Source organism: Pleurodeles waltl, chromosome 8 (assembly GCF_031143425.1).
Source record: "Pleurodeles waltl isolate 20211129_DDA chromosome 8, aPleWal1.hap1.20221129, whole genome shotgun sequence".
Lineage (NCBI taxonomy): Eukaryota > Metazoa > Chordata > Amphibia > Caudata > Salamandridae > Pleurodeles > Pleurodeles waltl.
The window spans coordinates 1,250,638,213-1,250,653,594 of NC_090447.1; the positions used below are offsets into that span (position 1 = coordinate 1,250,638,213).

At 42.0% G+C, this 15,382-nt stretch overlaps 1 protein-coding gene across 6 annotated transcripts in view; it reads right to left on the reverse strand.

The window, feature by feature from the left end:
• Nucleotides 1–4,805: 4,805 nt before the first annotated feature.
• The window catches only part of FRY (FRY microtubule binding protein), a 598,740-nt gene continuing 588,163 nt past the window's right edge, over nucleotides 4,806–15,382 (reverse strand). For all 6 annotated transcript variants that reach the window (XM_069205570.1, XM_069205567.1, XM_069205566.1 and 3 more), the window contains one exon: nucleotides 4,806–6,294. In XM_069205570.1, coding sequence (XP_069061671.1) covers nucleotides 6,036–6,294 — 259 coding nt within the window. In that variant the 3' untranslated portion in view covers nucleotides 4,806–6,035. The remainder of the gene's footprint in view (nucleotides 6,295–15,382) is intronic.

Genomic DNA, 15,382 nt, shown 5'->3' on the forward strand with positions numbered 1-15,382 from the left:
AAAAAAACACACCGGACACTAATACCCAAACCACACCCACCCACCAACAGCACTATAAAATACAAACCAACATTATCCACAACCCCTTACGAACACGAAAAATAACGAGACAGACACTAACAAACACACAGACACCCAACAGCCATCCACCTCACACACGCACTATCCAGGCACCTGCATCCAAGTCCAGCAGACGTACACCTCCGACAACCACTCCCTCAACCTCCATTCCCATTCCTCCAACCACATCCCACCCCAATGCCCCTAAGAAGCTTTTCTTTGCACGTCTTGACCTCTTCTCTCCACCCCACCCCGTCCTGCCCGTAAGAGCAGGGTCCCAAAGACCCAGCCCAGCACCTCAGCCAAACAGTCTGCCACTGCTCCCATCAGATCATCAGCTGCTGGCACAAAGGGGCCCCAGAGTGTAACAGCTGCCACTCCTACTGAGAGTACACCTCAGGCTCAGAAAGGGAGGACAAGGGTGGTAAAAAGCAAGGGACATGAGACAGGGACAGTGGAGGCACCTCCTAGTCCTGGAGACAAGGACCCAAGTGACATTTCTAAGGCCAAGGGGACCCATCACAAGAGGGGACACATGGATCCCCCTCCACCAGCCAAGAAAGTGAAGGTTCCCACTCAACCACCAATTAAAGGCAGGGTGCCCACTCAACCACCAATTAATGGGAAGAGCCCCACTCAACCACCAATGAAAGGCAAGAGGCCCACCTCCAGCAGAGACACAGCACCCCTCACCTCCAGCAGAGGGCAGGAAGCCCCCACCTCCGGCAGACAGCAGCCCTCACCTCCAGCAGACACAGCAGCCCTCACCTCCAGCAGAGGGCATGTAGGCCACCCTCCAGGGACTGTTGTACAAGGAGCCTCCTCCAGCACCAGTTAACAAGTTCCCCACTTCAGTGACTGTGGCCTTGCACTCCCCAGCAAAGACAAATGGGCATGGCGCCCCCTCCAGCACCAGTGGGCAAGTTCCCCACTTCAGTGACTGTGGCCTTGCAATGGTGTGGTACATTGGCTGTCTATGGGAGGTATCACTGCCATGGTCATAATTTGGCAGTATTTACCGCCAGCCTGTTGGCGGTGTTACCACCACTTTATCACTCTCTGCCAATGTCATAATGACCACCTATGTCTTTTAGTCCAAAATTGGCTTTGCAATAGGAAAATGGTAATGGGTTGTGAATGGTGCCTAGGTTTTTTATTAACAGTATACCTTTATATGCCCAATCCTCTAAGCACTTATGAAGTGAAAGGGTGAATGTACCGTATTTATCGGCGTATAACACGCACCGGCGTATAACATGCACCTCATTTTAAGAGGAAATTTCAGAAAAAAAAACCTTAACATTATATCGGCGTATAACACGCACACATCATTTGCCCCCTATTTTCAGGGAGAAAAAGTGCGTGTTATACGCCGATAAATACGGTATTTGTTTCCTTGATGGCATTAGCACCAAGGTGTTAGACTCAGCTACTGCCCAACCAGGGTGAAACTCTACCAAAAGGAGTTTTGATGGCCCTTTAACTAAGGCATTTGCGTTAGGACCAGCTGCAGCTAATTGTTGCTGATTGGTGCGCTGAATGCAATGACACAAAGTGCAGGTGCTGCTGAATAGTCCCTGTGTCTGTAAATTGCACAGGTACACAATCAGCATATTTCACTCGGATCGTTTCATATCTGGCTGAACAATAGCCCTCTCTTTTCCAAAATGATAGATGGGAATTATAAAATCCAATCACCTGTGACTTGTTTTGTTTATCTAGGGCACACACAAATGGGCATTGCTTCTGAGGAGCGTCGGTCTTCTGCTTCTCATCCAGGTGGGATTGACAGAACATTTTTGTTTAAAGATTCTGGTTGGAGCTCAGGCTTTCACACCCTTTCCTTTCACAGGTCCCTTCTTAGTCACCCTATAAGCACAAAGAAAAGTCCCCAAAAGTTACTTACCTATGGTAAAGAATGGTGGATACTCTACTTGCAGATTCATCTGTAGAATAATCCCAGGTACCAGACTGGATCCAGAAACTTCAAAAATCTCATGTTGCTGGTAGGGCCGCAGGCTTCGTATTGACATGCACAGTGGCATCAAATGTCATTAACAAAGCCATATATCGCCCATCTGGCACAATGACGTCAGTATTCATCCATTGTTTCCAAACTTTTGAGGCGAGTGGACAGACTTACATAAGCAGTGTAGTACCAAAACCAATTTGGGATTTTATTAATTCCTTAACATAATCTATCAAATGAGGAGGTGGGCGGGTCGGTGAGGAATCCACCAATACGATCATTACTGCAGGTAAATAACTTTTTGCTGGATACTTATACCTGTAGATTCCTTACCTGTGGAATGAATTACAGAGCAATACCCTGCCTCGAGGATGATTATACTAGGAAATCCAGCAAGAGGGACCCAGGGTAGTGATCATCTCAGCACATTTCACAATACAGGCAATAACGCTTGGCAAAGGAGTGCAGAGAAGCCCATATAGCCACTTTAGAGATCTCTGTAATAGGAATTCCTCTTGCAAGGACAGCACTGAATGATTTAATCCTGGTGGAAAGGGATCTGATCCCTTCAGGAGGTACCTTTTTGGCAAAGCATAGCAAGTCTTGATGTGGGGGATGATTCACATGGATAGGGTTCTTTGATAGGATTCTTTTCTGCACAGCTTTGCCTTTCTTAGTACAAAGGACTCAACAAAGTGCTGGTCATCTAGTGGTATGTTTTTGTTACTAAGTAGTAGTTGAATGCGCACGTAGGATCCAACCTATGCAACTGCTCCTTTGGATGGATAGGAACCACAAACTTTGGCAGAAAAGAAGCCCTGGTTCGGAACATACATTTTTCCAGGTCAAAAGACGTGAGGTGAAAGAAGGATGGGAACGAACCTGCAAGTTGCTCACCCATCCCACCACTCTAATAGCCACCAAAAGCACTGTTTTCATAGTTAACATCCTTAAAGGACAATTGTACAAGGGCTTGAACAGAGTACCCATCAGAAAAGTTAAAACAAGATTAAGGTCCCACTAGCACACAACAAAGAGTTGGACTATACAGATTAATCTATCCTTCATAAAAGAGTATCACAATGTGGGTTTTAAAAAGGGACGGCTTGTATGGATGATAGAGAAATGCTGAAAACACAGCCAAATATCTTACGACAGTCTATTCACACAACTCCTCTGGGACAGGAGAGTGCAAATTGGAAGACTTGGGACAAAGTGGTCTATACTGTTGACTGGGCACCATGCAACAAAGATGCCCCATCTTCTAGAGTAAGCTGACTTAGTGGAGAGGCGACGCTCTGACAGAATGGCATCAACTGCCTCTGCAGGTACTTGAAAAGAGCTTATTTGTCACCGCTCAATCTCCAGGCATGAAGTGGAAGCCTGGGACGTTAGGGTGCAGTACCATTGCATCTGATTGGAAGAAGGGATCCAGTCTGAATGGCAGCTTGAGTTGTCTGTGGTTGTCACAGCCCGTGGCCCGCCCCTTTTACACGGAAATGATAATATAAACATAGTTTATTATCATTTCCTTGTAAAAGTTTTAGCTGGTGGGGGGTTAGGGAGAGGGGGGTGACGTTCCTTCACCATTCCACCATAGCAGAGGAGCCACCCCTGGAACTATATGGCTTTGGTGATGTCATCTGAAGACACTTCTGGAGTCAATATGAAGGCAGCGCCAGACATGAGAGCCTTGAAGTTTCCGGATCTAGTCTGATGCGTGGGATTATTCCACAAATGAGGAATCTGCAGGTAGAAGTATCCATCAGAAAGCTACATCTTCAAGTACTATCTCCATATGTCTCATTTTAACATTGTGCACTAGTCCATTAAATATCCACTTAGTCACCCTTAACGTGCCTTTACTGCAATGAAATGAAAAGGCTGGATAGATACAATTTCAGGCATAAAATAGTCGCAAGTCAAAAAAATCTATATGTAAGCACAGAAAACGGCTTCACCAATTCTTTTTCAAGCTTTCCTTTGGGATTGTTTGGCTGGTAGACACCAGGGAGCTTGATATTCAGTTCTTAACACGTTCCTTAATTTCTGAAAGTTTACCTTATAATTCAATTTTGTTGCGCATGACATTAGCACAGAATAACCTAAAAATTGGTACTAAAGTCAAGTGTGCCAAACAGACAGCCCCAGAATACGTAAGCAGCCAATGTTTACCCAGTTTCCTGTTCACACTGGTACAGGTTTATGTGTGCATCTGTCTAATAATTGTCGTATTTGACACAGTTAGCACATCTGCTTACTCTTTAATTTCCTCTGCAGGTATAACTTTATCATCTGCATTCTTTGTGTGTGATGGGGCATGGTGTGCCAATCTTTAACCTTACACATGTGTTGTCCCAATGCAGGTCCAAGGGGATGTAATTGAACAGGTGAGGAACATCTGCTGATTATGTTGGAGGTTTCCATTAAATGTTCTGGAAGTACCTAACATTCATCGTACACCGCTGCAAAATGACGATCAGCTAATCCTTCTTGCGATCAGGATGACTAGAGGGCAGCAATAGCAGGTTCATCAGTTTAGCATAATACCACAACATTAGCAAAAAACCTCTTTCGTGCACAGTGCCACAGACTGTTTAACTACAATGAACTTACATTAAACAATGAGGGACCTAGTAAGAGTTGGTATAAATTCTTCTTTTCGCAGTGCCCAGACTCTGTTGAATTAGTCATACGGCTTCATTTACAACAGGCACATCATTTCCACAGAACAATCAAATTACAGATACATCACAGCAATAATAAAGACGTAACATTTTGATAGACTACAGTACCTTTATCTTTCAGTTCAAAGATGTACTGAACAAAATTTCAATCGGGTTACTTCACAAAAATCGCAAGTGTATTTACAGAGTGAATAAGTTACATAGATAATGCCTGAATAAAAGTGCCTCAGATGTGCAAATGAATTCCATGCACACATTCAACACTTAACAGCAGTCCATATGAGGAAGAATAAACTTAGCAGAATGTCCTCAATATACAAGTACATGTATAAGAATAGATACATACACATTTTTGGGTATGTACATACTTTTTTCAATAAAATTATATAATAAACTTAAGGTGATAACTTTCAATTTGCTATCAACATTTTAAACGTTTGAGAACCAAATTTATATTTAACAGAAATGTGCATGCTTAACAGACTGAAAGATGACAAGGAAGATAAAAAAAGACAGTCATATTAGCTTTCTTTTTCATAGTATAAATATATTCAGAAAAGCAACCCTCTAGTAAAAAGCAGCAAAGATCCGTTAAAAAAACATATCTACTTTGATGGTACTTGGGCCATAACAGAAGACCCGCGCAGTGAGATGCGGTACCTTAAGGAGCCTAGCCTAGCAAATTTAGGAAACATACTTCATAGCAGCTCAGTGTTTTCAAGATACAGTAATTGAGTTTAAATTACAGTGTACATTACAGTGCAGTCCATTTACAGCTTGCTTCCATATGCACAGGCCCCTCAGCTTTTGACCAAAATCCTTGTTGTATCCTGCGGCCAGCTTCATTCTGCCTGTCATCCAATTAGTCCAGAAAGCAAGAAATAAGTTTACAAGTACTTAACACTGATATATATACATATACACACACATATATATCTCTCATTTCACAAAACATTGCACTTTTGCCACCCTAACATGAAGTTCTGAAGAAAGGGAATATTGTTCGAGAAAGTAGGCTTTGGTATGCAATGGAAGTCACTTTTCCTTTCAGTAGTGAGTTACCGTTGTCAGTGAAATACTAATTAGTTGTGCAACAGGGCAAGACAGTGTTCTGTCTTGGTTGTTCTAAGCTACCTTTGTTCTTACTGCATTGCTACACAGTTGAAGATCTGCCCATTTATTTGCAGAAAATGTCTTGAAGGTAACAATAGTGAGAACAGCTGGACCAATCCTTCCTAAGAGTGGGAAGACTCCAACCGACCTTGCTCCAGCACGCAAGCACTTCCAACTTGTAACGAAAGGTAGGCACGGTGTTCCTGTCAGAGACTTGTGCCGGAAATGCTGGAGTCGGGAAGTAAAGAAGACACAACCCGGTAGTTTTGGGCTCTGCGGATCATATCTCGGATCTCCACATTCAGTTCCATCAGTTTGGTGCAGATTTCAGACAGGTTCTGGTTGCATCCTACCAGTGCATATGTGCCCGTCTGTCCCAGACTTTGGTGTCGGAAATAAATATTCAACAGAGTCTGGACCTCGTCATCAGAGCTGCTTCCAAAGATGTCATTAGGCCATAGGTATCTAAAACGGGGAAGATAACTGGTAAGTCCTTCATAAACAAATGGACGGGCAAGGAGACTAATAGTATTAACACAGTATTCTACGCACAAATATTTACATTTGCATATACAAAGACAAATTTGGTATAGTTTAGGTAATGTAATTATTAATACATTGTTTGTTAGGGTTACCAAATTTATATTTTCTAAATCACCTTGTTCCCTGAACATGACAAAATGTGTACTTTATAACAAAACAACTCAAACTGCAATATGTTAATTTTAAGTGTATGATTTATATTGACTTCTGAAGGCCTCCATTTAAACCAATTTTGGGGTCTGAAACCAAAATCTGTGTAAGCCTGAAAATGCAGTTGGAATTGTAACGCTCCAAGTGACCTCATACCCATTTGTTCTACTCTTGGGACAGCCAAGTAACCCACTCGTTATAGCAGAGAGAAAGAGGGTTGAAATAATAAGTTATTAGGAGAGAGGATAAAAAGTAGATCCTCGCAGATGTGGCCTTACAAACATTTTGGTTGCAGAAAGAAACAAACCTCTACAGCAGTGGTCTTCAAACTTTTTAATGCTGCGCCCCCCCTGTTGAAAAATAAAAATCATTGGGCCCCCCTCAGAATTTTTCACAATTGTTTTATAAAGATGGCAATGTTTAAATCTGTTTAGACCTATTTAAACATTACAGTTCAGTACCGTTATCTTTAAAAAAAAAAAAAAAGCAATACCAAGCTTCTGCTTAAAACAAAGGCATGTTATCTGTACAATGCTTCTTTTGGCCAGTGTCTGGCGCCCCCGGGATCAATTGAGGCCCCCATAAGGGGGCCGCCCCCCCCAGTTTAAAGACCTCTGCTCTACAGTGTGCACCTCTAGGAGAATGATTTCAAGTTGGAAATAAAATATTTTTTTCTGCACTGGATAGATGTAATCAGCAGCAACACATTGCATCGCTAATAAGAGATAGCATTACGGAATACTTGAGTAAACAACTCACAGACAACAGAAGATGATCTATCCTATTATTCGTTTCGAGTGTATGCATTCGACAAGAGCCAAGTTTAAAACCAAATTCTCACTCATTTTTTAGAAACTGAAAGACACTGGTTCATAATGTTCATTCAAGGAACAAATGCACACTAAACGTTTAAATGTTAACCCGACAAAAAGTTACTGTGCTTCTTTTTACAAATAAAACCTTATTGCTGAACACGATTTCATGAAGGCATCGATTGAATTTATCAGCAACACACATTAGGCTCAAAGAGCACTGAATTAATTAAGAGATGGTTTAACATCAAAGAAAGACAACATTAATTCCAGGCATCGTCAGAAGCCTAAAAGGAAGTTGAGTACATAAGTGATTAATGTGTTTTTAGAAAAGAAGACTGACTTTCAAAAGACTAGATTTATGTATGTGTATGTGGTGTGTGTGTGTGTGTGTGTGTGTGTGTGTGTGTGTGTGTGTGTGTATATATATATATATATATATATATATATATATACACACATATATATATTAATTATGTATATCCATATATCTATTACCTACTGGCAGTAGCCAGTAGGTTGTTATATCTAGGACTAACTTTTCCCATAGACAAAGCGTCTTTTGTTTTGTTAATAACTTGGGCGCAATTTGACGAATCGTGATGAAAGTTTTGGGATGATTCGTAAAGTGGGGACCAAGGAAAAAGAGGGGGGGGGAGGAGGGGCCCTAAAACACCTTTTCCCCATGCAATGTCTTTTGGAATTTTTCCTTTTTTCAACAAGGCTACACCCCGAACCACTGAACGGATTGACACCAAATTTGGCAGAAAGCTTGATCTTGGTCCAGAAAGATCTCTTTGTGTTATCTGGGGTAAAACTGTTCAGTAGTTTTGGAGTTATTGAAGAAATATAAATATAGATATCTAGGGACGCGGATCTGTGAGTAGCCGCAGATCCGGGCAAAAAGCAAAGCCCTGATTGGCTGGCCGCAACCTGAGGGGGAAAATTGTGGCCACCATTTTGTTTCTTGGCTGGGCCCCCGGGGAGAAAACATAAATAAAGACACACATAAGGGATCAGGACAGAGGTATCCTGAGCCCATAGGTCACAAGGAGGTGTCTCTAAGAGACCCCTCACGAGCAAAAAATGACTAACTTTTTTTTGGGCTGATCTGCGGATCCACTGCAGTGCACAAAGTGACCCCCAGTGTAAATCCTCACTGGATCTGTTGATCCGAAGCCTAAAACAAAAAACATTACCCACTCACACACCATACCCTCGACGCACACACCCAAAGGCTGTGCGCAGCCTAGGATGGGTACATGTGGGGGGTCGGCTGCAGGCTAGGCCCTGTGGGCAAACCCCGCTACGCAAGGCTGAAGTTCATGCGCGTTGGTGGTTGTATTAACCTACAGTAATATATGTTATTTTACGTTTAAAAAAACCTCAAAAAATTCACTGAAAAAAACAAAGGTTACAGGAACGTTATAGTTAGATTCACATTTATAGTTATACTTATCTGAAAAAACTATACCACGTGCTGTTAAGTAACTTTAGGTCACGAGTTATAGTTTCTTAATGTAAGTATAACTTTAAGCATAACTATAATTGCTGAATGTCTATGGTTATGTGTGGGTAAAACATAAACCTAACTAGAACGTCACTGTCACCTTTGATTTTTTCAGTGAATATATATGGAAAATGTCACCTACCCAGTGTACACTCACATGTTATGCATAGCTCTTCCGACATCTAGTGTTGGGCTCGGATTGTTACAAGTTGTTTTTGTTTGCAGGAGTCTTTTAGGAGTCACGGGATCGAGTGACTCCTCCTTTCGGTTCCATTGCGCATGGGCATCAACTCCATTGTTAGATTGTTTTCCCGCAGAGGGTGAAGAAAGGAGTGATATAGTGTATAAGAGAAAAGAGATGTCCATTCAAATGTAAATGTATATACATATGTACAAATGTTAGTAACTTAAACGACTAGAGGCTTCCGAGGAGGAGGGAGGGTGCATGTGAATCTGCAGCACTACATGCCACGAACAAATGTACACTGGGTAAGTGACATTTTCCGTTCAATGGCATGTGTAGCTGCAGATACACATGCTATGCATAGCCTACAAAGCAGTTATTTCTCCCCAAAAAGCAGTGGCTAGCCTGTAGGAGTTGAAGTTGTTTGAAATAATGTTCTTAAGACAGCTTGTCTTACAGTGGCTTGTTGTTGTGAGAAAACATCAACATAGTAGTGTTTAGTAAATGTATGAGGGGTTGACCAAGTAGCTGCTTTACATATATCAACCTTTGGTATGTTTCCTAAAAAAAAGCCATTGTTGCACCTTTCTTTCTTGTAGAATGTGCTTTAGTAGTGATTAAAAGTTGTCTTTTTGCTTTGATGTAACATGTTTGTATACATCTAACAATCCATCTAGCTAAGCCTTGTTTTAGGCAGATATAGGATTGCCTGTATGTGATTGTTGGAAAGCAACAAAAAGTTGCTTGGTTTTCCTAAACTATTTAGTTCTATCTATATAATACATAAGAGCTCTTTTTAGATCTAGGGTATGAAGAGCTCTTTCTACCACAGAATCTGGCTGTGGAAAGAAGACTGGCAATTCCACTGTTTGATTGATGTGAAAAGGAGATGCTACTTTTGGTAGAAATTTTGGATTTGCTCTTAGTACAACCTTATGTTTGTGTACTTGGAAAAAAGGTTCTTCAAGAGTGAATGCTTGTATTTCACTAACTCTTCTTAAAGAAGTAAAAGCCACAAGGAAGGCAACCTTCTATGTTAAAAATTGAATTTGGCAAGAGTGCATGGGTTCAAAAGGTGGTCCCATGAGTCATGTAAGTACAATATTTAAATTCCATGATGGAACTGGTGGTGCTCTGGGTGGGATGATGCGTTTTAATCCCTCCATGAAGGCTTTGATAAAAGGAACTCTGAATAAAGAAGTATGTTTAATATGTTTGTAAGTATGCAGATATTGCAGAAAGGTGTATTTTTATGGAGGAAAAAGCTAAAACAAATTCTGTAAATGAAGTAAATAACATACAATATCTTGTATATATGCTGTAAGTGGATCTATGGTTTTAGATTGACAATAGTAGACAAATCTCTTCCACTTGTTTGCGTAGCACTGTCTAGTAGTGGGTTTTCATGCTTGTTCAATGACTTCCATACATTCAGATGAAAGATTTAAGTATCCAAATTCGATGACATCAGGAGCCATATCGCTAGATTGCGAGCATTGGGGTCAGAAGTGGAAGGAGTGGGAGAGGGGGAAAAGCATAAGCAAATATCCCTGACCAATTGATCCATAGAGCATTGCCCCTGGACAGGGGATGAGGGTGTCTGGATATGAAGTTTTGGCATTTTGTGTTTTCGCTTGTTGCGAATAGATCTGTTTGGTGTTCACTACCTTTGAAAGTACTTTTGAAGTACTTGGGGGTGAATCTCCTATTTGTGTGTTTGTTGGTGATTTCTGCTGAGGACATCTGCCAACTGATTGTCTATTCCTGGAATGTATTGTGCTATTAGGTGAATTTGATTGTGAATTGACAATTTCCAAATTGTTTGGGCTAGAAGGGACATTTGAGATGAAGGTGTCCCTCCCTGTTTGTTGAGATAATACATGGTTGTCATGTTGTCTGTCTTTATGAGAACATTCTTCTCCTTGAGAAGAAGTTGAAATGCTTTTAGGGCAAGGAATATAGCTCATAATTCTAAGTGGTTTATGTGTAGCTGTTTCTGTTTGACATTCCACTGCCCTTGAATGGTGTGATTGTTTAGGTGAGCACCCCAACCAATCATTGATGCATCTGTTGTGATTATGGTATGAGGCACAGGGTTTTGAAACGACCGCCCCTTCATTAAACTGCTGCGATTCCACCATTGAAGGGACATATGTGTTTGGCGGTCCATCAACACTAGATCTTGAAGTTGACCGTGTGCTAGTGACCATTGTTGTGCAATGCACTGTTGTAGGGGCCTCATGTTTAATCTTACATGTGGGACTACTGCTATGCAAGATGCCATCATTCCTAAAATCTTCATGATAAATCTTACAGTGTATTGTTGATTTTTGCTGTATAAGTGGGATTCGATTTTGGAAAGCTTGTATCCTTTGGTTATTTGGATACGCTAGAGCTAGTTGAGTATTTAGGATAGCACCTAGATACGGTTGTACTTGTGCAGGTTGAAGGTGTGACTTTTGGTAGTTTATAGAAAATCCTAGGGTGTGCAAAGTTTCTATCACGTAACGTGTATGTTTTTGGCAATTATGTACGATTGTTTGATTTTATTAGCCAATCGTCTAGATATGGAAAGACATGGATGTGTTGTCTTCTTAAGTATGCTGCTACTACCGCTAGACACTTTGTGAACACCCTTGGAGCTGTTGTTATGCCAAATGGTAACACTTTGAACTGGTAGTGTTTTCCTGCTATGACAAACCTGAGATATTTTCTGTGAGCTGGGTGGGTGGGTATGTGGAAATATGCATCTTTTAGGTCTAGAGCTGTCATAAAATCTTGTTTTTGTAGCAGTGGAATAGCATCTTGTAGAGTTACCAGGTGAAAATGTTCTGACAAGATGTACAGATTGAGGGGCCTGAGGTCTAATATTGGTCTGAGGGTGCCATCTTTTGGGGGAATTAGGAAGTATAGCAAGTATACCCCTGTTCCTTGTTGGGACTGTGAAACTACTTCTATTGCTTGTTTGAGTAATAGAGATCTAACTTCTTGTTGTAACAGAACTGTATGTTCTGAGGATAATGTGTGATATCTTGGTGGAATATTTGGAGGGGTGTTTACACATTACAGATAATTGATAATACCCAATTGTCTGTGGTGATATTTTGCAAATGAGAGTGGAACTGCTGTAGTCTTCCCCCCCACAGGAGATCTGTGGAGTGGAAGGGAGTGAAGTAAGTCACTGCTTTGGTTGTGTAGCTGGCTGTTTAGAGGTTTGGAATTTAGCTCTATTTCTAGAGTATTGACCTCTGTATGTTCCGCTAAACCCACCTCGCTGGTACTGAGTTTGAAATGGTTGCTTTGTTTGTGAGGTAGAAGCCTCAGAGGATTGTGCTCTAAAACCTCCTCGAAACTGAGGCTTACGAAATGGCCACCTATATGGTGTGGTGCACAGAGCACCCACTGCTTTTGCTGTATCAGAGTCTTTTGGTAATTTCTCTATTGTAGTGTCCACTTCTGGGCCAAAGAGGTGCTTTTTATCTAAAGGCATGTTTAACACAGCCTGTTGAATTTCTGGTTTAACACCAGAAGAGCGTAGCCATGCATGTCTTCTGATTGTAATGGCTGTGTTAACGCTCCTTGCAGCTGTATCAGCAGCATCAAGGGCAGATCTTATTTGATTGTTACTAATGGTTTGCCCTTCCTCTACCACTTGTTGTGCCCGCTTTTGGTGTTCTTTTGGGAGATGCTGTATAATATCCTGCATCTCATCCCAATGTGCTTTATCATAGCGGGCTAGCAGTGCTTGAGAATTAGCTATTCTCCATTGATTTGCTGCTTGAGAAGCAACTCTTTCCCCTGCAGCGTAAAATGTTATGCTCTCTTTATCAGGAGGGGTGCATCTCCTGAAGATTGGCTATTTGCCCACTTTCATGCTGTACTAACCACCACTGAATCTGGAGGCACCTGATGAATAATACAATCAGGGTCAGAGGGTGCAGGCTTATATTTCTTTTCTATTCTAGGTGTGATAATTCTAGATTTCACAGGTTCACTAAAAATTTGGTTTGCGTGTTTTACCATGCCTCGTAACATTGGGAGGCATTGGTATCTAGAATGTGTTGAAGATAATGTATTCAATAAAAAATCTTCTTCCAGTGGTTCTGAGTGCATTGTTACCCCATGATAAGCTGCAGCCCTGGCTATGACCTGGTTGTATACTGTGGTATCTTCAGGTGGAGATGGTTTGGATGGGTAAGTATCTGGGTCATTATCTGGGATGGATCAGGATCATAAAGGTCCCATGGATCTACTATGTCTTCCTGCAAATAACTGCATCATTGTCAAATAGAAAAGAGTGTGTTGGAGAAGGCGTTGGTGGAGGGCTGGTGTGGGTGAGAGACAGATAGCTGTGGAGAATGAGGAGGAGAAAAGTGAGGAGGTACTGGCTTCTCTTTTTGCTTTTGCACCTTTGCTGGTGGCTGTGCAGTGTCCAGTTCCTCTTGGAATGCCAGCTTTCTTTTTGTTTTTAAAGGAGGTGATGTATTAATCTTTCTGTCTCTTTATGGATGTGTATTCTGGATTGTCTCTCATCCATAACTTGTAGAATGGGCTCAATGTCCGACTCTTCCTCAGCGGTTTTATGGCTTTCTCTTAATTAAAGTCCTTGCTCCTCTGTATATGATGTCTTTTTCGGTTCCGAAGTCTGTTGTTTTTTCGGTACCAAAAATGTTGTGGAAGGTCTCGGCTCCGAAGCTGCCTTTCGAATTTTCAACTCCAAAACTTGGTGTTTCCTGCTGGAGTCTGAAATGAGGCCCTTTATGGTTTTACTTGACTCCGAAGTGGACGGAGGAGTGGCCTTTTTGGGCGCTGATCCCGAAGGTCGGTTGCTGACATTCTTTTTTTGGGGCCGAACCATGGCCTTCCGGCAGTGGTGTATCCAAGGCCTTAGGATGTTTCTTGTGTGGCGGTGCAAGGCCAGACGTACTCACATGCTGGCCAGCTGTGATGGTTCTGTCGTCTTCGGATTCTGGTTCGGAGTCTGTGTCTCGGATGGAGACTGCTGTCTGTGCCTGCTCTTCTTCGGTGACGTCGAGATGTTCACTGCTTCTCAACGCCATTTCAAGTCTTTATGCTCTTCGATCTCTGAGAGTCTTTTTTGATGGAAACGATCAACAGGCCTCACAACTTTCCTCCCGATGGTCTGGAGAAAGGCACAAGTTGCAAACCCAATGCTGGTCTGTATAGGGGTACTTCGCATGGCACCGAGGGCAGAATCAGAATGGATCCATCAGGCTCTCCACGCAGTAGGCCCGAATATGCCAGAGTTGGGTGCCAGCGCACTGAAGGACGAACAAAGTGATTTTCCGATGGTACTACTGGTTCAATGCTAGATGAAGAACGCAATTGAAACAATACCGACGAAAAGGAAGGTTTTCTAAAGTTTCCCACATCGAAATCTCGGAGCGAGAGGAAACATGTCCGAACCCGAGGGCGGAAAGAAAACAATCTAACAATGGAGTCGATGCCCATGCGCAATGGAACCGAAAGGAGTTGTCACTCAATCCCGTGACTCCTAAAAGACTTCTCTGAAGAAAAACAACTTGTAACACTCCGAGCCCAACACTAGATGTCGGAATGGATATGCATAACATGTGTATCTGCAGCTACACATGCCATCGAACATATATATATATATATACATATATATATATGGAAAATGTCACTTACCCAGTGTACATCTGTTCATGGCATGAGACGCTGCAGATTCACATGCTGTGCATTATCCTGCCATCTAGTGTTGGGCTCGGAGTGTTACAAGTTGTTTTTCTTCGAAGAAGTCTTTTAGAGTCACAAGACCGAGGGACTCCTCCTTTTCAGCTCCATTGCGCATGGGCGTCGACTCCATTTTCGATTGTTTTCCCCGCAGAGGGTGAGGTAGGAGTTGTGTATATAGTAAAAAGTGCCCATGCAATGGAGTGAGTATGTATGTACATAATGTGTATAAAAAAATATTATATATTTACAAATTTATAAATGTACAAGTTTCATCAACTTATAACGGCTACAGGCTCCCGGGGAGGTGGGAGGGCGCATGTGAATCTGCAGCATCTCATGCCATGAACAGATGTACACTGGGTAAGTGACATTTTCCGTTCGATGGCATGTGTAGCTGCAGATACACATGCTGTGCATAGACTAGTAAGCAGTTATCTCCCCAAAAGCGGTGGTTTAGCCTGTAGGAGTTGAAGTTGTTTGAAATAATGTTTGTAATACAGCCTGTCCTACTGTGGCTTGTTGTGTTGTTAACACATCTACACAGTAATGTTTTGTGAAAGTATGAGGCGTAGACCACGTGTCTGCCTTACATATTTCTGTCATATGTAAATTTCCAAGAAAGGCCATTGTGGCGCC